The following is a 27,839-nucleotide window of genomic DNA, read 5'->3' on the forward strand; positions in this document are numbered from 1 at the left end:
TGAAATCATAGGCCTTAAAAACTGTTTTGGTCTTAAAAACTGTTTTGGCCTTAAAAACTGTTTTGGCCTTAAAAACTGTTTGGTTGCCCGAATTCGTTACGACGGTCCTTTTAACGCATCAAATACTCACGGTTTACGGAAAATTCACTGCTGAAAAAATTCACTGAGCAACATATCATCGATGGAAAAATTCGCCAGCAACAGTTCAACACGAGTCAGTGAGCCCAAGTGAGCGAGGAATGACCTAGTGAGTGAATCAGTAAATGATACCACGGAGCAACAGAGTGAGCAACCTAGGGAGTTGATGATAGAATGTGTGACCCAGTGACTTAATGATGACAGCGCCTGCACTTCCTCACTAATGGATTAATTTAATGGTAAATTGCAATATAGCGATATGACCAGAGTTGTTGTTTGGAGAAGAAGTGACTTAAGTGAGTAAGTGACCTAGAGAGTAAATGAGCCACCTTGAGATCAAGTGAGTGACCGCCCTATTGAGAGAGTGATCGAATGACATAGTGAGCGACATTGTGAGTGAGTGACCTGGTGAGCAAGTGATATACAGTAAAACCCCTCCCACCGGTCACCCTTGTGTTACGGTCAAATAAAAATATTCCGGCGAAAAGCCAATTTAAATAATGTATTTCGAACGCCTGTTTAACGGTCACCGCTCAGATACGGTCACGGACACCATTTCCCATCATTCGTTCTATTGTACTAAAACTCCTGTATGGACACCGATCGTTGCAATTTCGGTTCAAATTATGATCACTAGATGGCAGCACAAATTATAATATTTCATCTACTTTTCGGCTACTTTTCAATGAAAATTTTGCTTGAAGATTTTGTCAATGTTTAATGTTTGGCAACTCTGATGTCGGTTTGCTTTTTATTAGTAAATCCTCGCTCTCTATCACTAAAGGCAAAAGATTCCGAAGATAAAAAAAATGAGGTAATCGAATACAGTGAGAGAAAAACGCAAATGGAAGTTCATGTTCATGCAAATGAAAACACAATGTCGGAAGGACGCAGGTATGATCCATTTTGAAGCAAAAGAAATATTGGCAGAAGAATGGCTGAGAAACGGGAAGCAAGCTAGTAGGATAAATAAATTTCTGAAGACATAAGAACTTGTCATAGACGCGGTGAAGTACGATTGGTTTGTTTCAACAAAAGGCAATAATTCACCTGTTTCCGAGATGATTCTACAAGAACAAGCTCGAGAATCTGCAGGAGAGCAACTTCAAAGCTTCGAATGATTGATTGAATCGCGTTTATGTGTGCGTTACGAAATTGTATTTAGAAATTATGAGGTGAACCTGCTAATGTCTATTATCAAATCTGCCAAAAATTATCAAGGGATATTCAGCCCATGGTATATACCAGGGGCGGCCAACAGCTGGGCCGCGGGCTGCATGCAGCACATGCTGGAAGAGGGTTGGAATATTCACCAAACACAAGCAAACATCGATTTCTCATTTTTTTCCAAAAGATGTAAAAATTAAGTGTATAAACTTTGCGTAATATTTGTTTTGCAAGTTTAATTTTCTATTGTGTAATAATTATGTGCTTTCATGATTAAACGCCTCTTATATTGTCACAGAATTTTATTCATTTGCAAACAAAGAACCATTTCAAATGTTGTTAATACTCTATTTTACAATTTCAACAGGAAACCCCCTCTGTGCGGTGACCCCTCTATTACGGACGAATTTTTTTTGTAACGCGAGTGTCGTATGACTATTTAGATTTTTTTTTTATTTTATTTCGTGACACTGTTTACACTCTCAAAACTAGTACAGTTGAACCTCTCGGTAACGGAGGGGGAACAAAAAATTTAGTCCGCTGACGGAGAGTGTCCACTAAAGGGGAGGTACCATATACCCTGGAGCCTCGTTTAAACGATTTTCACATTTATACGACGTTGAGCTTCAGTCGTAATGGGCTCCTATACATTTTAATGTTGAAAGGTGTATGATATTGTATGTAAAAGTGATACACACACACACAGGCAATTTTGCATAATCACCAATCGTCTCGATAAAGAAACTTTTATATTTCACTACATTTATCCCCTTAATAAAGTGGGAAAGTCAGATAATTATATAGAAAAATTTATAACCTCTTCATTAGACCAATTAATTATTTTCACCCATACATGATACTGCACATATGTTGCAATAAAAAATTGAATTTCTCCACATTTACGGCTCATATGATATGAGCGATATTGATATCATATGCATTCGTGCATTTTCTTGTGCTATGTTATTTTTTTCTAATTAATTATGATGGCAAAAGCCAAATTTCATTAAAACATTTATTTCGCAAACTCTTCAGAGAATCTCAAGAACATTATAATTTTTATCAGAGAAACATTTTTGGTCATTTGATTCTTTTTGCCGAGAGGTAGAAAATGTTCTTCTAGCAATTTCCGAATCTGATCCTGAAGTTTGTAACGGCAATTTTTCCATACTTAACATTGCCTTCGACGGCGAGCTGTAAAAGAGGAGATACATCAAAATCAGTATCAATGAAATTGAAAGATTAGGACGTCAAATTTCATCAAATTTTAAATTCAAATCCCCATATATTATTTTATCTAAAATAACATTTTCCCATTAAATATTGAAATTGAATTCATATCATATTTTTGTCGTCGTAGTCAGAAAGGCTTTGCCAGCGTGAAAAAAAGAATATGTATGAATTATGTATAATTCATTATGTATAATATGTATATATACAGTCAAACCTCATTAGTGCGTCACCCGGTTAACACGTCACTCCGCTTAACGGGTCACTTTTTAAAAGTCCCAATTGTCCTCAGGCAGGAATTTACACAGTTATGGCTTACTCCGTTTAAGAAGTCACTCCGCTTACTAAGTCATATTTTTGCTTTCCCAAGAGTGACTCATTAACGAGGTTTGACTGTAATTATGTATATATGTTTATGTATATATATGTATTATGTATATATATGTATTATGTATATATAATTATGTATAATAATAATGCATATAATAAATATGTATGAAATAATATATCTTCTAACATGATATTTTCTGCAGAAAAAAAAAATTCACCTTGATAGCTCTGTCAACGTTCAAGTTCATGCTACGCCTCGTCCAAGTAGTCTCTGATTGAACTACATAGTTGTCGAGCCATACGTTCTTGTTTGAAGCATCCGAGGCTATAACCTTGACTTCGGCAAAGCCTCCCTTCAAATAGAAGTCATAAGAAATACACATGACGTATCCGCTCCTGCCAGTCTGGAGGAAGGGCGACTCCATGATGGATGTCAAGGATTGCATACTATTTGATTCCAAGAGCATCACGTAGCCTGTTATAGGAAATGCAATTTCGTATTAATTAAATCAAGATCATGGGTCTAGAAATCTGTAGAAGCTGAAATTTGTCCGATTTGCTTGAAATGATTGCAAATTTCACAAACCTTGTCGTCCACCGGCGTTAACGTAACTCCTTCCCCATCTGCCGGTAGAATGAGGCAAGTTGATAAATCCACAGTCATCTCTGCTAAAGTTGCATTCGTACCAGTTATTGGCTGGAAAAGCAAGTGAATGAATCATGAAAAATTATACAAGAAATACGCAATTAGTCATCAAGTATTTGCACACGACTTCTTGTGGGTCTATAGAGAGCTTTAGCTGGTATCTGTGGAAGAATTAAATTCTCAGGCACACACACAACAAGCAAGTATAAGTATCGGATACATTCCAGCGAGGTCGTAATTAATGGTTTTTTCTTTCAAGTTTTGTGAAAGATCTTTTATCAAAGTTTTCATCTTGTAATTCTGGCCTAAAGTAGTGTTCTTCAAACTTTTAACAGCTGCGAATCGGTGGAAGTAGTTGAAAAATTTCGTGGGGATTGACAAGAAATGAGTAAATTGGAGAAATAATGAATAAAGAAGTGAAGTAATTTACGAACCGACAAAAAATAAATAATTGAAGAGAAATAATTTGCGTTCGAGCGGAAAAAAATAAGGTGGAATGAATTTCCTAATCTTCTGACTTATTATATTTACCAGTATTATTACGGTAAATGTCATAAAATTATGCACCATAACCTATTTATAACATTTACCATTTTATATACACATCATATTATATATATTCCAAGCAGTACTTCATGTATTATACACGACATAAAAGCTTCGTGATAGGGCACGTCTCGCTACCTATCAGAGGAAAATAAAACTACTTTACCCAACCGAATTCTTAAAACAAATTTGGTTGTTGGTTCTAAATCGGTGTAACGTATGAAAATGAATATACGGTATGATATCTCTCATTTTCTTGGCCATTCAAAACAAAAGTAACAGCTATGGGGTCATCCAAGTATTACGTCATATCAACCTTAGGGGAAAAAAGGTTGAAATCGCCCGAAAATTATGGCATGGTTGATTTTTTTCGCGAGTGACGAATGAAGGCGAAGGTTCAAACCTGAAGGTATGGCTTGAGCTTCCAGAGATGAGAAAGAAGCTGTGGTGAAGCTGCCCAGATGAAATCAAATGTGCGACAATAGAGACAAAATGTCTTCAGTGCGTCTGAATCCTCCTCAAAAGAGATTTTTGTAGAGGTAACAAATGAAAACTAAATTTTCTAGTGATAAAATGATGAAAGTGACCATAAATCCGAAATTGAAATCATGTTCAATTAAACATGATTTCAATTCGCAAGCCGCGCCGAATGTTGAATTCTGTCAAAAGGATCCTCACGACATCCGAAATACTGGATTTTAACGTTATGAGGCTATTAGAAAGGTTGGTTTAATTAAGCCAGCAAAGAAGTACCTTTTTGTAATGATATAGATATTTGTTAGTAATAACAGATTTTTTTTCTTCAAATAGTATGAACGTATGTTCAATAAATGTCTATTCTTTTTAATTTTTTTATTAATTCATAAAATCGGAAAAATTGTTGTCTTTTTTTTAAATTTTAATAAGTAGAATCTATGTCTTGATTGGCTCTGCTTCAATCTTCCATTCCTATGCGTCAATTGGATTTTCACAGATTTGCCTCCGCAAATTCTGATGTGAAGAAATGAAGTTTTCAAAGTGAAATATGGTAGTAAAAATGTGATTATTTATGAAAACCACCGAAACTGCTCATAGAATTAGACCTATCTTAACGCATGGACTGAGAGCTTCATGTCCATAGGTGGAGTGCATGATGGAGATCTGGTATCAAGATTTTTAAAAGTTAGAAAGATAAAAATTTAAACAGTTACTTCCAAACAAGTACAGGCCACCCAGTATATAATTTTGTCCGGGAAAGCATGAAGTTTGAGACAGCCTTGCATAAAACCACGACAAGAGAGAAGCATCTTGAATTCTTGCGAAGGGGTCTGGAAACCTACCTTATTTAAAAATTATTTTTGTTTACTATAAATTTATTGAAAAGTGAAAAAATATAGTCCAAAGTAGATAGACCATGGGCGAGGAATGTTACGAAATGCTGCGCTGGACCACTTCGCTACAAAAACACTGACATTCTTCTTCCTTGGAGTATATAAGTATGCCACTGAAGAGCCTCCTGACTCAGCTATTAGCTCATGATACCATCATCTTCACTCTAATGCAAAATCATTTAAGGACAAAACTTTCGTGCTTGTACTCACCCGAACTCAGACAGAACAGCAAGGCGAAGGTGATGAACGCGGCAACGGACTTCATTTCGATCACGAAACGTCAAGGCAGCGTGGGAGTATCCGCATAGTGTGACACTCGACTATATATAGAGGTGATAAAAGACAAAAGAGAGAGTTCTAACGAAACAAATGCCACGTTTATAGATAAACGATGTGTCACTTTTCCCACGTTTATAGATAAACGTGGGAAAAGTGACACTTGTGTGTTCTTCAAGGTTCAAAAATATATGAATTAATGTCATAGTAAAAGTCCATATCTTTTCATCTACGCGGAAAAAATAAGATATTGTGAGAGAAATTTCACTTTGTTACAACAACATGGGAACTAATTGCAAGTCAATCATGTCCGAGCATATTTTTTTTAAATTAATGGTTTCTAATGATAGATGGGCAAGAATTAATGAAATCTATAACTAATGATCGGCCATGAAACGAAATAAGCGGGGAAGGATCGTTGTCGTCCTTATCTTAGTTGTCGAATGTTCGAATCGAATTAAACGCAAGTAGATTACGGCAGTGTTTTCCAACACATGTTGAAAGACAATGGAGATAAGTTTTCTTTTCTTTTCCAATGATTGTACCAATTTTTCAACTGTAATTTCATCTGGTTCCAGACTCTGCTACGAAGCTGGGATGGAAGAGATGTCGGCGACGGGATGAGTCTGGTGGCAAAGTCCATGTGTTCATTGTCGTCCTTCTTGGGGATGATATAAAAAGCAGCTCAGCATATCTTTGACTACCAATCAGGGTCACCAGATGTCTCAATTTTTTTGCTATTTTTCGCCGTTTTTTCGGGACACATGTTTCTCCCAGTTTATGCTTGAGCAATGAAATAGGATTAGTTTGAATATTTTTTTCCTTTTTAACTTTTATTTTGTTATTTTACGATCATATTTTTACCATGTTAATACTGTAATATATTGCCGATAGCTTTTGTTCATATGTCAGTATACTTATTGATTATATTGATCATATTGATTGGAAGCAAGTGACTTACAGAACTATGAATTCAGTTTTGAAGAGAGGAATTGTGGCCGATTGCTTTGCAGGCAGAAATTTCCAGAACTTTGACACCGATATTATAGATGATACAGTGAAATCCCTATTAATGGATACCCCTTCTTTTACGGACGAATTTTTTTGTCCCACCGGTGTCCGCAAAAGAGAGATTTTACTGTAAAGAAATCAGAAATGGCCCCTCGCTTTTGCTCCGATAAGGGATATAAGCCCGTTATCTCGTAAGGTTGGTATTGTCTCTTCTAGGGAAAAGCTTTCCAGTGTTAATCTACTGATTTCAATCTGTTTTACGTTATGCATTTGAGCGTAAACTACTGCTGTGAATGTTAGCACCAAAAATATTCGGAGTCCTTGTAATGAGAATGAATCAATTTTAAATTGATTCCTATGGGGAGGGAGAAACTATTTCGGTTTACGAAATGGACTTCTGGAACGAATTATATGTAGTAATGAAGCAAAAAAGGCTTTCGTGGCCATCGTGTAAATTGGAATTAAATTTAAGAGTTTTCGGATATTTTGGTCGACGTGAAATACAGTTTTTGTCTTCCGACGTTTCGTTCGCACGAGTGGCGAAAATTCTTGAAAATGTTATGTTTCTGTCCATCGTCCTGGAATCAGGTACAGGAGCTGCTTGTATAAGAACCGTGGGAACGGAAATCGTGGATAAATGGCTGCTAAACTAAAAGAAAACAATTGCTTAGATGCTCGCTATATTATTCTGAATTTTTTCCTTTCAGTGCTTCTGCAATTTATTACATAACGTATAATATATATAATATATTCTGTAATTCTATAACCATTTTTCTCATTATTCATAAATGTTCATCAATTATGAAATTATTTTTTTCAATAATTCTAAAATTATTTCTTTCATTAAGGCTTTTTTTTTAGTATTTTTGTAAATTCTGTAAATATATGTTTTAGTTATCTTGTGCCTTTTTCTTTTTTTTGATGTGTCGAATTCTGCCTCTCGACATATGCAAGCTGTATGAAAGCATAAGCTTCAAAAACTGTTTTGGCTCCCCGAATTCGTTACGACGATCCTTTTAATGTATCAGATTCACACAATTTACGTAAAATTCACCGCTAAGAAAATTCACTGACCAACCAATTCATCGACGGAAAACTCACCGACAACAGTTCGACAAGAGTCAGTGAGCCAGTAACTGAGCGACCCGAGTATCGTGTGGTGGTAGTATAGTATAGTATAGTACAGAACCGAGCACGCCCAGGCTCTGTTGTTTATGCGATATAAGCTCATTGATCGTGCGATCGTGGGCGTGCCGGAAAAAAACTCAAACCGGCAAGCCGGCCGGGAAAGCATACCCGGTTCGGACCAACATCCCGCCAACCCCCCAAGCAGCACAACCACACCCCCACACCAAAACTTCCAATCCAAGGGCACATCACCGCTCGACAAAGTCAGGACAGCTACGCGGGCGCGATCCCCCCCTCAGCCCGGACACCCGTGACAAAGCCCCGCCGGCGCGGTCCACAGCGCCCCAACACGCTACGCGAAGGGAGACACCGACCACCCCCCCCCCAGGAACCTCCACCGCGGACACGAGAGAGAACCCGCCACAGGACGGGGACATCACCCCCATCAAGAAAAATACGGAACGCCTCGCGACAAGGGTCCCAACCGACGCGCCACCCCCGACCACGCCCGAAGCCACCCGACCCGCCGACACCCATTCCCGCCCTCCCTGCCACCCCGCACCCCCGAACGGTCCGCCCCCCCCCCCCCCCATCGTGGTGGTAAGATCCTCGTCTACTACCCTAAAGGTTGCCGGGAAAGCATACCCGGTTCGGACCAACATCCCGGCAATCCCCCAAGAAGCACAACCCCACGGTTGTGGCCCTGGGTTCGAACCTAAAGGGAGGATATAGATAAGATATTTTCTCTAGAGGTGACCACCAATAGACAGCGCCTTCATTTCCCATAAATCTCATTAATGGCAGTAAATTGTGATATGGCCAGGTTTGGTGAAGTTATAGTAAGTAAGCGAGGAATGACCTGGCAAGCTGGGCCGTAACTAGGCTGGGGCGACCTCCCCGGGACGCTTATAAACAATCCCTACATTTCTAGCTACGCTGTAGAAATTTAGTGCATCGTGTGATTGGCCGAAATGAATGATGAACCATTACGTCACCTGGTGAAATTTTTGCTGGCGACGTTTAACGATAAATACATTAACCCAACGTCCGCCGTTGGAGTAATGGTTATGGTACCAGTTATCATTTACTGATTCAATTAAAAATGCTTTCATTTTTCGTCAATGAACTTTCAATTTCAGTTTAAAACTCCGCCTCTTGTGTCGCCTCACTAACTTTTTTGCTCGCAGTAACCAATCACCGGCTTGTCAATGCTTCCCGTGTTACTAAGAGAGTAAGGATTGTAATTACGTTCCCGGGGCCCCCGAGCCGAATGAGGGCATCACAAAAATTTACATTTATTGTGTATAATTGTTTCCTTTTTAGGGGCCACCATAGAAAATGTCTACCCCGGGACCCCGAGGAGGTACGCTACGGCCCTGCTGGTGAGTGAGTCAGAAAATGATACAGTAGTTAGTGAGTGAGAGTGACAGAGTTAGTGACCTGGTGAGTTAGTGATGGGATGAGAAACCTAGTCAGAGAGCAACAGAATGAGCAACCTAGTCAGAGAGCAACAGAATGAGCAACCTAGTCAGAGAGCAACAGAATGAGCAACCTAGTCAGAGAGCAACAGAATGAGCAACCTAGTCAGAGAGCAACAGAATGAGAAACCTAGTCAGAGAGCAACAGAATGAGAAACCTAGTCAGAGAGCAACAGAATGAGCAACCTAGTGAGTTGATGATAGAATGCGTGACCCAGTGACTGAATGACAAAGTGAGTGACCTTGGAAGTGAGTGAGGGACCGTGGAAGTGAGTGAGGGACCTTGGAAGTGAGGGAGTGACTTTGGAAGTGAGTGAGTGACCTAGAGAGTAAATGAGCTACCTAGCGATCAAGTGAATGAGTAACCTAGAGAGTAAATGAGCTACCTAGAGATCAAGTGAATAAGTGACCTAGAGATCAAGTGAATGAGTGACCTAGAGATCAAGTGAATGAGTGACCTAGAGATCAAGTGAAGGAGTGACCTAGAGAGTAAATGAGCTACCTAGAGATCAAGTGAGGACCGCCCTACTGAAAGAGTGATCGAGTGACATAGCGAGCGACATTGCGAGCGAGAGACCTGGTGAGCAAATGATATTCAGCAAAACCCCTCTTAACTGTCAACCCTGTTTTACGGACAAATAAAAATACCCCAGTAAAAAGCCTGCTTGAATAATGTATTTCTAAACCCTCGTTTAACGGTACACTCGTTCTTGTAGTTTCTGTTTATTTACGTTTACTTGTCGTAGAAGGAATAAGGCGGTTCACGACAAACACTGGCCAAGCATAAAACAAGACGTCACCAACTTTGCCCGTGCTTGTATCGCCTGTCAACGAACCAAAGTACACAAACACACCCAAACCGCCTCTTCGAGTTTTTCCTGAGCCGTCGGAGAAATTCGCTCATCCGAACATCGACATTGTGGGGGGCAGACTCCCGAATTCCCAATCCGAGCAATTCCAAGCAATCCCAATCCGAGATACGTCCGCAGAGACTTGTACCCGAGCATTATACTCCAACTGGTTTTCACGATATGGAATTCCCAAGACCATCACGACGGACCAAGGTCCGCAATTCGAATCGCACCTATTCCACAAATTCAACAGTTTGTTCGGAATGAATCACATCCATACGACTGCTTACAACCCTAAAGCAAACGGGCTCATCGAACGCCAACATCGTCAGCTCAAACAAGCACTGAAGGCTAGCATGACAAATGAATGGGTCGACAGCCTTCCTTCGGCTCTCCTCGGCCTCCGAACATGCTTTCGACCAGACCTCAACGTCACCACTGCCGAAATGGTCTTCGGTCAAACGCTGAGATTGCCTGGAGAAATTTTCGTTGAACAACATGTTCCGGAGCCAGCAATCACCTATCTCGACAAATTGAAACGCACCATGGACACACTCAAGCCGATCCCGACTTCGAGACGGCATCACACGTAATGTCTACGTTCCACAAGCCTTGACGACCTGTACACACGTTTTCGTTCGCACCGATGCCCTCTGCAACCGACCTACGAAGGTCCCTTCGAAGTGCTGTCGCGATCCGAAAAAAATTTTCCGTGTACGCGTCAAGAACAGGGAATCCGTCATCTCGATCGACCGAATCGAACCGGCCTATCTCCTCAACGACCAGTACCTGGACGGGCCAGACATCGAAGCTCCATCAACACCAGAACAGCACATGACGACGACTATTCCAACCACCCGACCAGTGTCGTTTGCGCCCACTACTACTCCTACTCAATGTACCCGTTCTGGCAGAATAGTCCGATAGACTAAACTCAACGATGTGACACCGTCACTTAGGGGAGGGGTACTGTGGCGACAGCGTCCACCACTAGATGGTGCTGTCAACGTAATAGGAAAAAGAGCGCGCCTGCGTGATATTGGAACTTGACTTGGGTTTTGCCGCTCAAACGAGACAGTCACACTTTACACTCGTTCTTGTAGTTTCTGTTTATTTACGTTTAATTGTTTAATAAATGTTTAGTTATATCTTTGAATCGTAGAAGGAAGTGTTTGTCGTCAACCGCCATATTCCTTCTACGACAAGTAAACGTAAATAAACAGAAACTACAAGAACGAGTGTATCAAGTGACTGTCTCGTCTGAGCGGCAAAACCCAAGTCAAGTTCCAATATCGCGCAGGCGCGCTCTTTTTCCTATTCCGTGGACAGCGTTATCCAGTGGTGGACGCTGTCGCCACAGTGGTAAGGTACGCATTTCAATATGATGAGCAAGTTGCCTACGCAGCTGGAAAAGTCACAAACACGTTTTCAATAGGTAAAGTAAGAGCGATACGCATTTCACAGAATGGCGGGCGGGGAGAGAAAGTCGCATGTGCATCTACAGTGGGAAGCAACTCATATTTGCATTTCCAGTACATGTAACGGTAACACACACACATTTCTATGAGTCAAACAAATCGCATCCTTATTTCTAGGAGGTAAGCAAGTCACATATCGCATTTCTAGGTAGTAAGGGGCCGTTCAAATATTACGTAAGCAAATTTTTAGCCATTTTTGACCCCCTCCCCCCTTCTCAACAAAAGTCAGCAAAACACTGACCCCCCTCTCCCTTGTCAGCAAAATTTCGTCATCAGCTCTGCCCCTATGAATCCTAACTCATACTTGCATAAAGGGTGGTTGATGACGTAAGCATTATCCAAACCCCCCCCCCCGTCATCAAAAGTCAGCAAATCGGAAACAACCTCCCCCACCCCAATCCCATCGATGATGAACGGCCTCTAATAAGCTTGATACGTATTTCCAGAGGTTAAGCAAATCACATGCACATTCCGGGGGAAGGGGGTTTGGCAAATCGCATATTAATTCAGGGGATATAGCAAGTCACATACGCATTTTCGGGGAGCAAACAACTCGCATAGACATTTCACGGGGTGGGGGGTGAACATCCATCTACGCATTTCCAAGGGATACTTTAAGAAAAAAACGTCGGGAATCATTGTTCTAGAAAATAAATGGGCAGATCTTTCGGCTTACAGGCTTGAAGTTTCATTTGCGCAACGGTTTGTCAAAAGAAAAAAATTCAATTAATTTTCATACAGATTTTTGTATGAAATTGGCATTTTTGTAAATTGAAAGGTCTGAGAAGTTCCATAATAGGCCTATATACTTTTTAAACTGGTTACGAAAAAATTTAATTTTTTTATCATTTCAGAAATGTTTTTTCTTAATTTTTCTTGCCACATGATACATGAGGTCACCGAAAATGATCATTGCTAGCTATTTTAATTAAATAAGCTTCGAGGGTCGAATTTGAATGAAAAACCACTCTTGAAAATAACTCGAACATGCATGTTTTAAAACAAAACAGTTTTTTGTTCGCAAATCCTCGTTCTTGTGAATTTTCACGCATCGTCAAATCTACGTCGGAGAACCCGATAGACATTCGCGCGGAGGTGCAGTAGCATGCATTGCATGCTTTTTCATGTTCATTGTTGCACGAATCGGAAATTCCTCCTTTGTTGTTTGTGATAGGAATTTTAATCATTGTTGTCCTTCCACTGGAGGAAACAAACAATGGAAAAATAATTCTTCAAACCCTATATAAAGAGTTCCGATGACGGTTATGGTCGCCCCGGTTGTTCAAGGCTTGTATGACTGTCGTTATAATAGTTGTTTTTATTCTAAGCTCTCAAGTATTTAGGTCCTTAGCTGGTTTACTTCACACAGTGGGGGAATTCGCGAGTTCAAGGAGTGACATAATGGCATTTAGTCGATGAAGTGGAGGATTGGACACATTTTTTCGGCGATTCGTTCTCCATGATCATGCTCACTCTTAACTTCCCTAAGCATGCATGAGCGGGGGCTTTTGCTTGAATTAGGTGTTCACTCCGAAGCGGAGGCTTCCGACGTAAGTTGGGATTTGCGATATTTTGCTTCTATCCACGAAAGTGAAGCCGTACTTGCGACACTCTTAGTTGTTTGGGCGCCGAACGTAAAATAATGAAGATAGCTATGACTGTCCAAGTCGCAATCGGTGGCCGAACGTGAGATTACGAGTCGACTCTACCGGGGGAGTTGGGAACTAGTGGCACGTTCGAACTGGTAACAAACACAAGTACAAACCCAAAGGCCACAAGAGGCAAATTGCTCAGCGAGATGGTTGGAGGAGATGCCCAAAAAGTATATGGATGTCAAATACAACTATAACCAAATACATCAACCCAATGCCTATAAAAAGCATTAAGGCTGACTTGTCTATGTATAGTTAGCTTCTCGATTTATTCCACTATGTTTGTCGCGCATCTCTTTAGATCTGTCAATCTCAAAAAATCTTTCTGATGCGTTATCTAGTTTTTGTTTTTGCATTATTCCTGATGTGCCTAAACTTAAGAAAAACGAAAATCTTGGGTAAACGGGTTTGGCCATCTCCTCAGATGAATTATCCTCAAATCGTTTACATACATGTGATTTGATATCGGTCATAGTGCAAACAAATTAATAGAAAAGTTATTGAACAAAAAAAATTAAAAAAAGGTCATTTGATTCTTTCAGCACTTTCCGAATCCGATCCTGAAGTTAGTAACGGCAATTCTTCCGCTCTGAACATTGCCTTTGACGGCAAGCTGTAAAACAGGAGATATATATCAAAATCAGTATAAATGGAACTTGTATAAATAAATGAAACTGAAAGATTAGGACGCAAATTTCATCAAATTTTAAATTCATATCCGCATGCATAATTTCATGTAAAATAATATTCTTCCCATTAAATGTTGAAATTGAATTCATATCATATTTTTGTCGTAGTCAGAGACACTTTGCCAGCATATTGAAAAATATGATGGCATATTTTTTTTTAAATATGATGTTCTGGAATGATGTTCTTCACATTAAATATATGTTCTGGAGAAAAGAAAATGCACCTTAATAGCTCTGTCAACGTGCAAGTTCATGCTACGCTTCGTCCACATAGTCTCTGAATGAGTTACATAGTTGTCGAGCCATACGTTCTTGTTTGAAGCATCCGAGGCTATAACCTTGACTTCGGCAAAGCCTCCCTTCAAATAGAAGTCATAAGAAATACACATGACGTATCCGCTCCTGCCAGTCTGGAGGAAGGGCGACTCCATGATGGATGTCAAGGATTGCATACTATTTGATTGCAATAGCATCACGTAGCCTGTAATAGGAAACGCAATTCCGTATTAATTAAATCAAAACTATAGAGGTCTAGAAATCTGTAGGAGCTCAATCTGTGCGACTTGCTTTAAATGATTGCAAATTTCACAAACCTTGTCGTCCACCGATGTTAACGTAACTCCTTTCCCATCTGCTGAAATGCAAGTTGACGAATCCACAGTTATCGCTGTTAAAGTTGCATTCGTACCAGTTATCGGCTGGAAAAGAAAGCGAATGAATCATGAAGAATTACACAAGAAATACGCAATTAATCATCAAGCAATTTGCACACCGCTTCTTGTGGGTCTATAGATAGCTTTAGCTGGTATCTGTAGCCAAATTACGTTTTCACACACAGGCACAGCAATCGTACAATCCATCGAACTGTTAGTTAATTTTTTCTATCAAAGTCCATCCAAAATCCGGCAATACGCTATAAAAGTTTTAGACACGTAATTTTATCTGTTACATTTCAGTGAATCATTTACCAATGGATCGTAATTATTGGTTATTTCTTTCGAATGTTTTGTGTTAAAGATCTTTTTTCAAACTTCTGCAGGCCTAAAGCAGTGTTCATCAAACTTTTCACAGCTTGCGGATCGGTTCAAGTAGTTGAAAATTTTCGTGGACTGGCAGAAAATAAATAAATTAGAGGAAGAGTGAAGAGAAGAAATAATTTACGAGTCGTCAAAAAATAAATGAATGAGAGAAACAGTGAACACAGACGAAAAAAAGTGATAAGGTTAAAACGTTTTCTAACCTTTTGACTTTTTTAGTATTATTGCAATAAATGTGATAAATTATGCATAATAATAATTAACGATTTATAATATTTACCGTAATATATATATATATATATATATACAGGGTGATTATAAAAAAACTATCCCGACATATGGGCCGCTAACTATCATACCATTCACAGAAACTGAATGAAATTTTGGCATAAGGTATTTTGATGTATGCGCTCAAGAATGATATGGCAACACCAAGTTTTTTGTATTGGAATGTGATCTCCATTGTGAAAAACCCTAAATAGCGTTCGAACGGCAACTGTAGCATGAAAATCACCGGCGGTAGATAGGCTAAAAGTGAGGACAACCAATAAGGACAGAGAAGCAGCATAAAATAAAGCATTTTATTGTTTTCCACATGACCTTGTGGAGGACTAATCAGGCTGGGATCTCAGCCGAAGAAACGGTGTGACGAATGAAACGAACATTAATGCTCTGGTGCACGGCAAAGTCCTTTTTCCTTGCCTAGCTCCGGGGATTTTCGTGCTACAGGTGCCATTCCAACGCTATTTAGTGTTTTTCAGTACGGAGATCGCATTCCAATACAAAAAACTTGGTGTTGCCATTTGATATTTTCGAAATTTTCTCACTGTAACCGTAACTGTTAGAGTGACACTGTTGTTTTCCATATCATTCTTGAGCGCGTACCTCAAAATACCTTATGCCAAAATTTCATTCAGTTTCTGTGAATGGTATGATAGTCAGGGGCGCATATGTCGGGATAGTTTTTTTATAATCACCCCGTATATTCCATGGTATACTCAATTATTATACACGAAATAAAAGTTTCGTGCTGGAACTCGTAGCGACACCTATCAAATGAAAATAAAACTGCCTTACCCGACCAAATACTTGAAACAAATTTGGTTGTTGGTTCTAAATCGTGTGCAGTATGAAAATGATCATACGGTATGATATAATTTTTTGTTCATTTTTTTTATAGTTTATAACCTAGATTTTTCTAAAGCATTTGACAGGGTGCCCCATAATAGAACTTCTAAAAAAACTTTTAAACCTTGGTCTAAATGTTCAACTGCTTAAATGGGTGGAGGCCTTCCTCATTGACCGCAGCCAGTTTGGCTCATTCAAGGACTATACTCTTCTATACTCTTCGTGTATTTTTCCATTACACTGTCCCCAACGTGTCAGATTAACTGCCAATAGGCGGAGTTAGCTTTTATTCAAAGTTTGATAACAGAAAGAAATAGAGAGACGGCGTTCCCCCCCCCCCCTTCTTTTCCGGAGTTTTGGGAGGAATATGTTGGAAGTATAAATAAAAATAAGAAACTAGAGTAGTTTCCTTCCTAAGCTTTTATTCTTGGAGTTGGGGGGGGGGGGGGAACTGTCACCTACATAGAAAATTATGCGGCATTATACAGAGCGTTTAGTGATTTCCAGTGTGACGTGTCATTTACAATGCGGGTCAGTGAAATTTTAAAAACCACTCACAGAGGATCAAACACAGACTTTGTAATAACGCACAATTAATGATTCCAAGTTTTGCGGGGCAGCCCACTCGACGCAGACGTCCGCACGTGCATTTTTGAAACACCGTGTACGTACACAAGTAAGGCTGCTGCGAATCGTAAAAAAAAGAAGTCTGTTTTTCAGGCAAAGAAACCGCCTTCCTTGTTCCGAAAACGGCGGCTTTGTAAAGAAAACGGCTTCCAAACACCTGGAAATACCACGTGTCAAATGTGGCCCGAACATGCAATATTTTTTAACTGTCATTTCATTCCCGTCAAACGTTTTCGTCCTAAAATAATCATTGTAATGTTCCGCATCGAATATGTTGTTTTTTTTCAGCTCATGACGGAAGCGGAGAATCATGTACATCGTGTGCGGAAAATTCATCAACAACAATTCACCGCCACGCAATTGACCGGAAGGAAAATTCACCGCTTCACAATTAACTAGCATGGCAATTCACCCCGCTACGGAAATTCACCGACGAACAATTCATCGATACAGTGGCATAGTGAGCAAACGGATGAGCAGATGAATAAGCCAGTGAGTAAGTGAATGATTGTTCAAGTGAGTCAAGGAGTTAGCGAATGAGTAAATGAGTGAGTAAGTGAGTCACCCATTTGGTAACTCAACCACTGACTCAACCAATCATACTATCACTCACACACTCACTCGGTCACTCATACGGTTATTCACTCACTCCGTCACTCACCCACTCACTCAGTCACTCATATGGTCACGGACTCAATCTTCACTCAAATGCTCACTTACCCACTCGGTCATTCGTATGGTCGCTTACTCCGTTGGTTACACTCATCTACTCGTTCGATCACTATTACACTATTACGGTTGGGTCGAGCACCCAAATACTTGATCATTTATACGGTCCGTTGCTCACTCTGCCATTCATACGGTAACTCACTCGGTCACTTATGCGGTTACTCACTTATCCAGTCACTCGGTCACTCATAAAAATTTACTTACCAACTTCGCTAGCTCATTCATTCTATCACTCACATTCGCTCACAAATTCATTTGCTTGCTCAATCACTCGGTCAGCTACTCACTCACTGATGACGAACTATTGTCGGTGAATTTTCCCAGCGTTGATTTTTTTTTTCCTATAGGAAAAATGCGTGGTTGTGAATTTTCCGTAAATCCATGCGCGTAATAATCTGCATTGATCCGAAAACAATTTTTCATCGATATTCCACTGGATTCAACTTATAACGTTCCCGCTTACTACCAAAAAACTTCGTAGCAAGCGAGTATTTCTATGTCTCAACTCTTATTAATATTCATTGAGATTTCCCGTATAAAGCGCTGCCCCATTTACAACGGTTTTTTTTTCTTGGAAAATGTTATGAGCGGGACTCACTGCATAAGGAGAATCCTTTTTTGAGCAAGTAACAGAAGAGCCCAACTCTCTTCGACAGGCTGTCATGGCCGTCTTAAGAGCATCATGGGCCCCCTGGCCAAGTGGTTTTTCTGAGACCCTACCAGGTAAATTCTAGAAAATTTCAACCAGATTTCATTTTTGTGAGGCCTCCTCTTCTCTTTAGGCCCCCGGGCAGCGCCCGGGTGGGCCCATGCGTTAAGCGGCACTGCAGGTTGTCTCAGATTGTTTGACCACAATCGATATTTCTTTAACCGTGAACGTTAAAAGTGCACTTTTTCTTACAATGAGGTTTTCAAACAACATGCGGTTTAAGGAAACATTTTCTGGATTTTATGCCGAGGTGAACTCGGAAAGGAAAGTCATTTGGTTTCCTCCGGAACTCGTACCCAGGCACCCTCTTTCAATCTTTGACCACCAGGTGGAAAAATGTCGCTTTTTTGGACCATGGGAAAAAAGAAAATGCAATGGAAAGCTTCTTCACCTGGTGGTCAAAGATTGAACTATTTTATATATTGCATAAATCTCTCTCCCATGATCTCATTAAAATATCCTGAAGTTTTGCTGCGTTCGGATGAGTAGTTTTAGAGAAAAACTATTCACACATGCACACACAGAGTGCGAGAACTTAATTATAATCACTTTGTTTATTGTGATTATGCTTGAATTTCAGAAATGTATATATTTTACAAAACAAAATTCAAATTCGCGTTATTCGGGGCGTATCAGTGCACCATATTATTTTAAAACAAAATGGGCGATATTTCACTCGCATAAAAAAAAATTGAAACAAGTTTGAAAAATAAAAGATTTTCCCTCAGAAAATTATCAATTTTTTTCCGATTCAACGAAAACTTTAAAATGTCGTCTGAGGCATTCGATAGTTCATTTCATTCAACGTATGTATATGTCCTAGTTTTACATTAGATTTTCCTGCAATCAACGACCGTAGAGCAGAGATGCCGTATTCAAACCCGGTATTAATGGGAGAAATAACTTGTGAACCCGTGAAAAAAAATAATAGGAAGAAATTTTTCTGACTTATATACAGTACTTCATATTTATATTCAATCACTATATATTCGGGAAACAAATTTGAGCTATGACATGTGCTGCCACCTAGCAAATGATAACGAAACCGTCTCTTATAATTCCGAAAATAAAATCGGTCGTGGGTTTAAAAAACTGGTATGCAGAATAATAATGAACAATGTTTCGTTTGATGTCAAAAACTGTTCATTTTCGTGCTGCAGAGGCCGGTGTGAATTTTATACGCCTTAATATGGGTCGATATGTTTTTATGTTTGCTACAGAACTTCAGGTGTTATTTTATTGTTACATTTCACATTATTAAATAAAAAAATTACTTTTTGTTGTGCGAATACTTACATGGCTAAAACTATTCGGGATAATAATAGGATATTTTGCGATGCATATTCTTTCAATTTTTCGTAGATGGCAACAGTGGTTCCAGTGTAACAATAATTGAGACAGAGCGGCTGGTCATGTTCTGGTTAGGAGAAGGAGGAGTGCAACAATATCATGCTCTACTATTTTCCATCAGAGGAAAAATCATTGCACTCCTGCTCTGCTACCTATCAAATAAAAACAAAACTATTTGTTCTAACACTTCCACTACAATTGACCGTGAGTTCTGAAACGTTGTGTAGCATGAAAATGGTTTTAAAAAATTTAGTGTGTGTGTGTGTGTGCAGATGGCAATACAACACTACACAGAAACAAACTTCACGGGAGGTTCACTATACATACACACACATTCCAACATGTACCAATTCGTTAGAAATTCCGCAGAGGAATATGGACGACGTGCATGTCTGGTTTAGTAGTAGCATGAAAATGGTATGTATGGTTATGATATCAAAAATGGTTATTTTTACACCAGGTGCAAATTTTATGCGCCATACACTGAGCTATACAGAAACTGAAGTGAGAAGACTCCCTATACAATAACAAGGATGTGTGCGAGCCGACGCGGAGGAATACAAATGTGGGCGTGACGGACTGAAGTAGTCAAAGCATTGCAGATTTCAGCATGTAAACTATGGGGAAACTTCCATCTTCAGTATTTTTTTTCCCGTTGTTTTAATATTATTTCATTAGTATAGCTGCCCATCTGTACATACACAAATGGCGACATCGTGTTCTGCCTATAATTGCGCCAACCGATGGGAAAAATTAAAGGAAGATGGAAATAATCTTCGGTTTTTTACAGGTTAAGTGCACGGGGTTTTATATTAAAAGATGCATTGATTTTTATACTTCAATTGTTAAATTAGACGCATGTAGTTTTCATTCCACATTCAATTTTTAGTTAATGTGAGCATAATTCTAAATTAATTAATTTTACATGAATTTTAAACTTCATAAATTTTTTTTTTGAAATTGTGTAGAAATTGCTTATTACTATTTGGGTTAGAATTTTTATGACCGACAAACTGTCAAAATATGCTCCATAAAAATGCAGTTTTGTCCTAAAAAACTGAAAATGCCTTAAATAACTATAATTATGCCTAAACATTTCTATTTCTGATAAAATTAATTTTGGAAAAATAATGCGAGAATGTGAACGGGACCGACCGTCATTTCAACTTTCGGACCGATACCGGTTGAAGAACACTGCCATAAACAATGTCAATAAGGCATTTCCTTGTCGGCAACTAATGGAATGAAGTATTCTGAATACATGCAGTTCTTCTATACGTTTCCACTTGAAGCAAAACCCCGAACTTACGCATGTTCGCTCTGCATGGCACCAATGCCCGCCATCGTAGTCAATCTCCTTATTGTATCTCAATCTCAATGATTGTATTATCTTGAGTTATGCTCTTTTGGACAGAAACGCGTCCAAAAATTTATCTATAAAAGTCAGTGGTTTTCAGACGGTGATCCGCGGGACGTGTTTCAGAAAAATCAACTTTTAAATCATTATGGATATCTATTTTTACGGCGGCTCATATGGTATGAGCGATATTGATATTATGCATTTTCGTGTAGTATTATGTTGTAGTCGGTTTTTTTTTTCAATTAATTGGCTATCATGGCGCAAAACCAAATTTTATTAAAACATTTGTTTGACAAAATCTTCAGAGTTTTAAGAAGATATGTTCATATACCTGCCACATTTTTAGTAATTAGTTCTTTTACGCAGGTGTCGGAAGAACGTGATTGAAGTTTTTAAAATCAAAAAGGGGATGGATAGGATGGACCATGAGTTATTAGTATACCGTCGATCGACTACTTTTACAATGGGACACCAGTATCGATTGATAATTCCAGGTTGTGGTTTAGCAGGGAATTTTTCTCTAATAAGGTTGTGAATAAATGGAATAGCTTACCCCCGGAGGTAGTAAATTCTAACACAATTGACACGTTTAAGAAGAAATACGATAAACATATTGGGGTGAATCAAGAAGCTGGCCATACTTAGATAAGACAACCATAAATATATTTTTTATGGTTAGTGTATTTGTATTTTATCATGCATACATAGATTTTAGATTTCACAATTGCGCTTCTAATTGGGTTGCTGTATATTAGAAATACAGGGTGATTGTTCCCGTGCTTTGAGTAGTTTTTCTCAAAAATTGCTTACCCGAATGCAGCCAAATTTTTAGGATGTCTTAATGAGACAATGGAAGAGAGATTTATGAAATCAAAATATAAATAGTTCAATTTTCAACCACCAGGTGAAAAAAGCAGTGATTTTTTATTGAATTTTTTTTTTCCCATGGACTATATAGCTTATCTACCAAGTTTCAATGAGATACGTCCTCCTGAACGGGCGCTACATTGGTCTGAGCAGTGTCAGTATACTGAAACTACGCCAGTTCTGCAGAACGTACTCCATTGAAAGTACAGTATACGCTATATGAACCATGGGAAAATGTAAACTGCAGTAAGAAAACGCTAACTTTTCACCTGGTGGTTGAAAATAGAAGGTTTTTTTTCATAAATCTTCTCCCATGGTCTGATTAAAACATCCTAAAAATCTAGCTGTGTTCGGGTCTACTCAGAGTACGGGAACTTCAATCATTATCACCCTATATATGACATCCATATTCGTTATGGATATTTTTTTCTGCCACTTGGTTGGGAATTTTGCCTGTTGTGGCCTTGTATTTGTATTTAGCTTCTGAATCCAAGAATAGGACCAAGGAAACTTCCATATGAGAACTTCCTTGGCGAATCCACTAGTGTCATCTGTCAAATCAAAAAGTCCCCGTTCACCATAACCAGCTGTGACCTATATTCGCAACCACTAGATTCAATCCAATTCAACAAGTTGCTCCAAAATCAATCTCACGTAAACGCATCAACTGTTTATCATGTTGGACTCGATGCAATACCTTTTGGAAATCAAGATAGACAACCTCGACTTATATATATGATATAAGCTATATTTATATTGTGCACATTCGTGTATTATATTGCTGTTTTTTTTTAATTAATTGACTATGATGAAGCGAAACAAAATTTTATTAAAACATTTATTTAGCAGAGTTTCAAGAAGATATAATGTTTTTATCTGCAACATTTTGCGTGACAGTCCCTTTTTGCAGCTTAAAAGGGTTTTCTCTTAACAGCTTCCGTATCTGATCCTGAAGTTTGCAACGCCAATTCTTCCATATTTAAGATGGCCTTGGACGGTGAGCTGTAAAAGAGAGCAATATCAAAGTCAGTATTAGAGTATTCGGTATCAATGAGAATATTGATAGCCTATCGGAATCCGTTATCAACGACAATTGCGATCAATGAAACTGGAAAATTATAAATCGTCGAATTTCACATGCGCATACAATATATGCATGTTATTTTTTTGTCGTTAAATATTGAAAATGACTTAACATTATGTGTGTGTGTGACACTTTTTCTTTCACCCCATCATATTTTTTAAATTAGATTTATTTATTTTTTCAAAGAAAAAAAATTCACCTTTACACCCCTGTCTACGTTCAAATTCATCATACGCCTGGTCCAAGGTGTCTCCGCTTGAACTACATAGTTGTTGGCCCATACGCTCTTGTTTGAAGCATCAGTGGCCACAACCTTGACATCGGCCTTGGTTGCCATCAGATAGAAGTCATAAGAAATGCACATGATATACCCGCTCTTGCCAGTCTGGAGGAAGGGAGACTGCATGGTGGCCGTCAAGGGCTGCTGAGATTTTGATTCCAAGACCATTGCGTAGCCTGTTATATAAGAAATAAAATTTCGCATTATAACCTCTCTGCGTGGATCCTCAGTACCGGGTACGTCAGAACTGGTGAAATTTTTCACCGCCTGATTACTGATTATTTTTTTAAACGACCACAGACATTTTTTTACTGCATAGAATAGACATTTTACTGTAACATAATGGTTTTTTTTAGAATTAAAATTCAAAAAAGGCATAAATTATTTCCAGCAGAGCTCCACATCGTTCGATTTTTTTTTAATTTTTAATACCATTAATACCATAATAATTTAATACCAATTTTTTATTAATACCATAAATTTGGCAATTAAATTTTTGAAATGGCTTGAGAGGAGGGTTAATCAAATTAAAATTACGGTCTAGAAGTCTGCCGTAGTGGTAAGATGCTCGTCTTCCACTATGAAGGTTATTTTTAGTTTGGTCAGCATTTCCAGGCATAGAACGTCAGAAGCAAGTTGACTGCTAAGTTGATCTATCAGTAGGTAAGATCCTGGGGCAACCACCGATGGATGGTGCCTTTATTTCCCACCTAGCTCCACTGGTTGGAAATTGCCGTATGGCGATATATGACCGGAGTTGGCGTGCGGTAAACTACAAATCTGTCGGAGCTCAGTATATTAAACTTCCTTTTAATGATTTTAAATTTCACGAACCTTGTGCTCCACCGACGTTAACGTAATCTCTGGCCCATCTGATGGCAGAATGAGGCAAGTTGACGAATCCGCACTCATTTTTGTCAAATCTGCATTCGTACCAGTTTTGGTTGTAATTCGCTGGAAGAGAAAAAAATAAAGCCATCATGAAAAAAAGAATCAGGAGTCATAACCTGAAATATGCATTAGTCGACGAGCGAAGCACTAGTTCTTGTGAGTTTTTTAGTTTAGGGGGAGTTTTAGTTTTAATTATGACTCGAATAAATTTCGGGTACAACTATCAAATTAGTCCATATAGAAAACTAGTGAAATTTTTATCAAACGTTCATCTTTCTCCATACGTTACTGAAAATTCAGGCATGGAAAGAAAAACTTCGTAATCCTGACATAATTTGGGCCTGTCCGAATGGATCCGGTCCAAGTCATGATTGGTTTGTTGGCTCCGACGGTGACGTGCAAAACGACTAAGGGCCGCATTCAGCGACACGGTTTAAACTGCAGTCACAATTTTTTAGATAAGAGATCAACGTAGATTGGTTAAAAACCTGAATTTACCCAATCCGTGTCGATCTCTTATCAAAAAATTGGGACTAGTTTAAACCATGTCGGTGAATACCGCCCTTAATCTTTTATCGTAGACGATCATATTCAAATGACGATTTTTGTTCAAAAATTGTCGAAAATGTTTCTATAAATATATTTGGAGAAGATTGTTTCACACAGAATCCAAAACTATTTTATTCTTGTACATGCAATAAGTAAGAAATTTATGGCTGATTTAAATCATCTGCAACACAATGGTTTCAAAAGAAGCAAACAATTTTCAAACGCGTTTTTTGAAAATTCATTTTTTTCGTTACTTTATTCCATTCGAAACCCAATTTCTCAAAAACTACGCCAGATATTCTCATGAAATTTTTCAACAGGTTTCCAGAAAACGTTAGCTGTGAAATGAACTATGATCTTGGTCATATGTTCAGAATTCAATATTTTACAGCTATTTCAATAAAAAATTTGCATATAGAAATGTCCTCTCCACTTGCCAATACAAGATTCATTGAAAGAGTGGTTATTTGTGGAGAATCTGGTTATACTTGTTCCCGTTATCTTGTATTGACACGTGGAGAGGACATTTCTATATGCATGTGGCCATCTGGTTGGCCTATGTCATTCACGAGCTATTAGTTGATTGTTGACGCCGTCCATGTACGGTGAATTTCAACATATATATATAAGCTCCAAGGTTGAAATATTCTATCTGATTCCATAGCTTAGATGGCAGAGCACTCGTCCGGCAAGCGAGAGACCGGGGTTCGTGGGGGCAGTGATGAATTTTTTTTTTCTTGTAATCTTCATCTCCACAAATAACCAGTCTTTAAATGAATCCTGTATTCATGTATTGTTTCATGAAAAAACTGTCATATCTCAGAGAATATTTTCTGTGACTTGAAAATTTTAGTTCATTGCATAGAGATAACAGCCATAGCAGTCATACAGTATCAAAACTATTTAAATAAATTGCTTTCAGTGTACAATGTCTGGCGTAAGTACTGAAAATGAGCCAATTTTGAGGACATTATTTATAATATCTCAAAAAGTTTTAGCGATATTTCCGAAATTTCATTGGATTTCCTTATTTCGTACAGTATTATGATTCAAACCCCACTTGTGTTTTGTGAGAAAAAAAAAAGTGCCCCGCACGTAGTCAGTTGTCTTAAATACGTTGTTGGGCGATGGAATTTTGAAGCATAAATGCTTTATACACGTGCTTTCAAATGCCTGGTGAGCGAGCTGGACTACTACGCTGCAATGGCAGACCTTCTTTCCTTTGCAATGAACGGGACCGTACATGGAGAGTCAGACCCCTATTTCAGCCAATAGCTCGCAATTACCTACACTGCCACCAGATGTGGTGGCACTTATCTGGTCACCACCTATCTGAGGATGAGAATCTGTGTCTGCCATCGATTTCTCAGTGATTGCGAGCTGTTGACTGAGTTAGGTCTGACTGTTCGTGTACGGTCCCGTTCAGAAGGCTCTAAGGAAAGAGATTCTGCTATTGTAGCGCAGTGCTCTAGCTCGCTAACCTGGCATGTGAAAGTACTTGGGGGGCAACTGAAATTTCCTGAATTCATCTTCTCATCAGCCAGATGTTGAAAACCTTTGTATAAATGCTGTATAACTACTTTACAATTTACAGATGACAGTACGAGCGTGAGACAGCTAGTTTCTTTAAACACGACGAAAATTTGTGAGTAACAATTTATTTTCATGGTCACCATTGTAGGCAGTTATTGTCATTACTACTCAGAGGCGTAATACTACTTAAATAGATAAGTGAATTGTGTGCTAATTTTTATTCCTCACTCATTATTGATATTATATAGTGTGTGTGTGTTTTCCCTAGAACTACACCTTGGAAGTAGTTCACGCGTACTTTACTGGCATGAAGTCGCTAGTATAGACCAGCAGTTCCCAAATACTTTTGGTCGGGGATCCTCCTACACGAGCTTACCATGGACTCTCACTTTCAGTCGTGGACCTCTGTAAATCTTGGTATCTGCCATGGATCCCCCACCCATCGCCATTTATAGTAGCAGAAAGTGAAGTCATATAACAGTGAGGAATGTTCTCGAACAATGGAGGACATTTCATCCGGTACACATTCACACGAGTATAATTTTCTGCCAAAAATCATAACAACATTACAACTTCAGCCTGCCAACGTTGCAGCGGCGCTTTTACGCGTTATTTTAATGAAAACTTTTATTTTAAGTAATTTATTTATATCATTTATATTTTTCAACTTACCGTTAATGTTTATTACCCTTTTACAGTTGGGCGTGGAACTCCAGAAAAAAGGAAGTGGAACCCCGTGGGTCCAAACCCCCCCCCCCCCCCACAATTGGGAGCTACTAGTTTTTACTACTTCTTCACCATAAATGCACCTTGTTCGTGCACATTCCTCTGCGGAATTTCAGAACAATCAGTTCTTGCATGAAGGCGTTGCGTGTGTGTTATACGTTGCCCCAACGCATTTATTTTGTCGGTGTTATTCTTTTTCTACTGCCGTTGTTATCTGTCTTCCATATTTTGAAATAAAAATCACAAAAATGCTTGAATTTTTAAATATTTTTCTCTTATGAAAGAACCCCGATGTTTTCGTACTCACCCGAACTCAGACAGAGCATCAAGGCGAAGGTGAAGAACGCGACAACGGACTTCATTTTGATCACTAAACGTCAAGGCAGCGTGAAACGTGAAAGGATCTAAATAGTGTGACGCTCGACTATATATAGAGGTGATAAAAGAGAGAAGTTCTAACGGAACGAATGCCACGTTCATAGATAAACGTGAGAAAAGTGACACTTGTGTGTTCTTCAAGGTTCAAAAATGTATGAATTAATGTCATAGCAAAAATCCGTCGTTTTTTCATCGACAGGGAAAAAAAGAGATTTCATTTTGTTGTAACTACGTGAAAACTAATCATTGTGAGTCGATCAGATCCGGGCAAATTTTTTTGAAAATTGTTGATTCTTAATGAATGATGGGCAAGAATTAACTGAAGCGATAAATATAAGATCAGCCATGAAACAAAATGCTCGGGAAAGGATCGTCGTCTTTATCTTAACTGTCGAATGTTAGAATCGATCTCAAATGCAAACAGTATTCACGTCAGATTGTCCCAACACGTGCCAAAGGTCAAAGCGATAAACCTTTTGTTTTTCTCAATGATTGTACTTTCCGAAAAGAACCAAAAAATACTTTTTCCCATTGTCCTCCTGTTTGAGAATGATCCGAAGCAGTTCAGCGTAGCATCGTGAGGATTCAGATTTGAACCCCC

The 27,839-nt window shown here is 38.8% G+C and overlaps 2 protein-coding genes across 2 annotated transcripts; both read right to left on the reverse strand.

Annotated features, from left to right (window-relative positions):
- Nucleotides 1-2,302: 2,302 nt before the first annotated feature.
- Nucleotides 2,303-5,748, reverse strand: LOC149068635 (uncharacterized). Its single transcript, XM_089251025.1, has 4 exons — nucleotides 5,638-5,748; nucleotides 3,452-3,562; nucleotides 3,084-3,340; nucleotides 2,303-2,499 (listed from the first exon to the last, which is right to left on the reverse strand). Exons 1-4 carry the CDS (start codon nucleotides 5,690-5,692, stop codon nucleotides 2,425-2,427), a joined length of 498 nt encoding a protein of 165 aa, XP_089107151.1. The 5' UTR covers nucleotides 5,693-5,748; the 3' UTR covers nucleotides 2,303-2,424.
- Nucleotides 5,749-22,606: 16,858 nt separating this feature from the next.
- Nucleotides 22,607-27,270, reverse strand: LOC149068636 (uncharacterized). Its single transcript, XM_089251026.1, has 4 exons — nucleotides 27,168-27,270; nucleotides 23,996-24,115; nucleotides 23,081-23,337; nucleotides 22,607-22,799 (listed from the first exon to the last, which is right to left on the reverse strand). Exons 1-4 carry the CDS (start codon nucleotides 27,220-27,222, stop codon nucleotides 22,725-22,727), a joined length of 507 nt encoding a protein of 168 aa, XP_089107152.1. The 5' UTR covers nucleotides 27,223-27,270; the 3' UTR covers nucleotides 22,607-22,724.
- Nucleotides 27,271-27,839: the final 569 nt, after the last annotated feature.

Source organism: Pholcus phalangioides, unplaced genomic scaffold, assembly GCF_987345545.1.
Source record: "Pholcus phalangioides strain wild (caught in Gottingen) unplaced genomic scaffold, Ppha-v1.0 ptg000024l_1, whole genome shotgun sequence".
NCBI lineage: Eukaryota > Metazoa > Arthropoda > Arachnida > Araneae > Pholcidae > Pholcus > Pholcus phalangioides.

What these genes read in the sequence shown, in the direction of transcription:
- LOC149068635 (XM_089251025.1), bottom strand. Translation starts at nt 5,692, where the DNA reads ATGAAGTCCGTTGCCGCGTTCATCACCTTCGCCTTGCTGTTCTGTCTG. An exon ending in GCTGTTCTGTCTGAGTTCGG is followed by an intron (nt 3,563 to 5,637) that starts GTGAGTACAAGC and finishes TTGCTTTTCCAG; the next exon opens with CCAATAACTGGTACGAATGC. An exon ending in TAACGCCGGTGGACGACAAG is followed by an intron (nt 3,341 to 3,451) that starts GTTTGTGAAATT and finishes TTCCTATAACAG; the next exon opens with GCTACGTGATGCTCTTGGAA.
- LOC149068636 (XM_089251026.1), bottom strand. Translation starts at nt 27,222, where the DNA reads ATGAAGTCCGTTGTCGCGTTCTTCACCTTCGCCTTGATGCTCTGTCTG. An exon ending in GATGCTCTGTCTGAGTTCGG is followed by an intron (nt 24,116 to 27,167) that starts GTGAGTACGAAA and finishes TTTCTCTTCCAG; the next exon opens with CGAATTACAACCAAAACTGG. An exon ending in TAACGTCGGTGGAGCACAAG is followed by an intron (nt 23,338 to 23,995) that starts GTTCGTGAAATT and finishes CTTATATAACAG; the next exon opens with GCTACGCAATGGTCTTGGAA.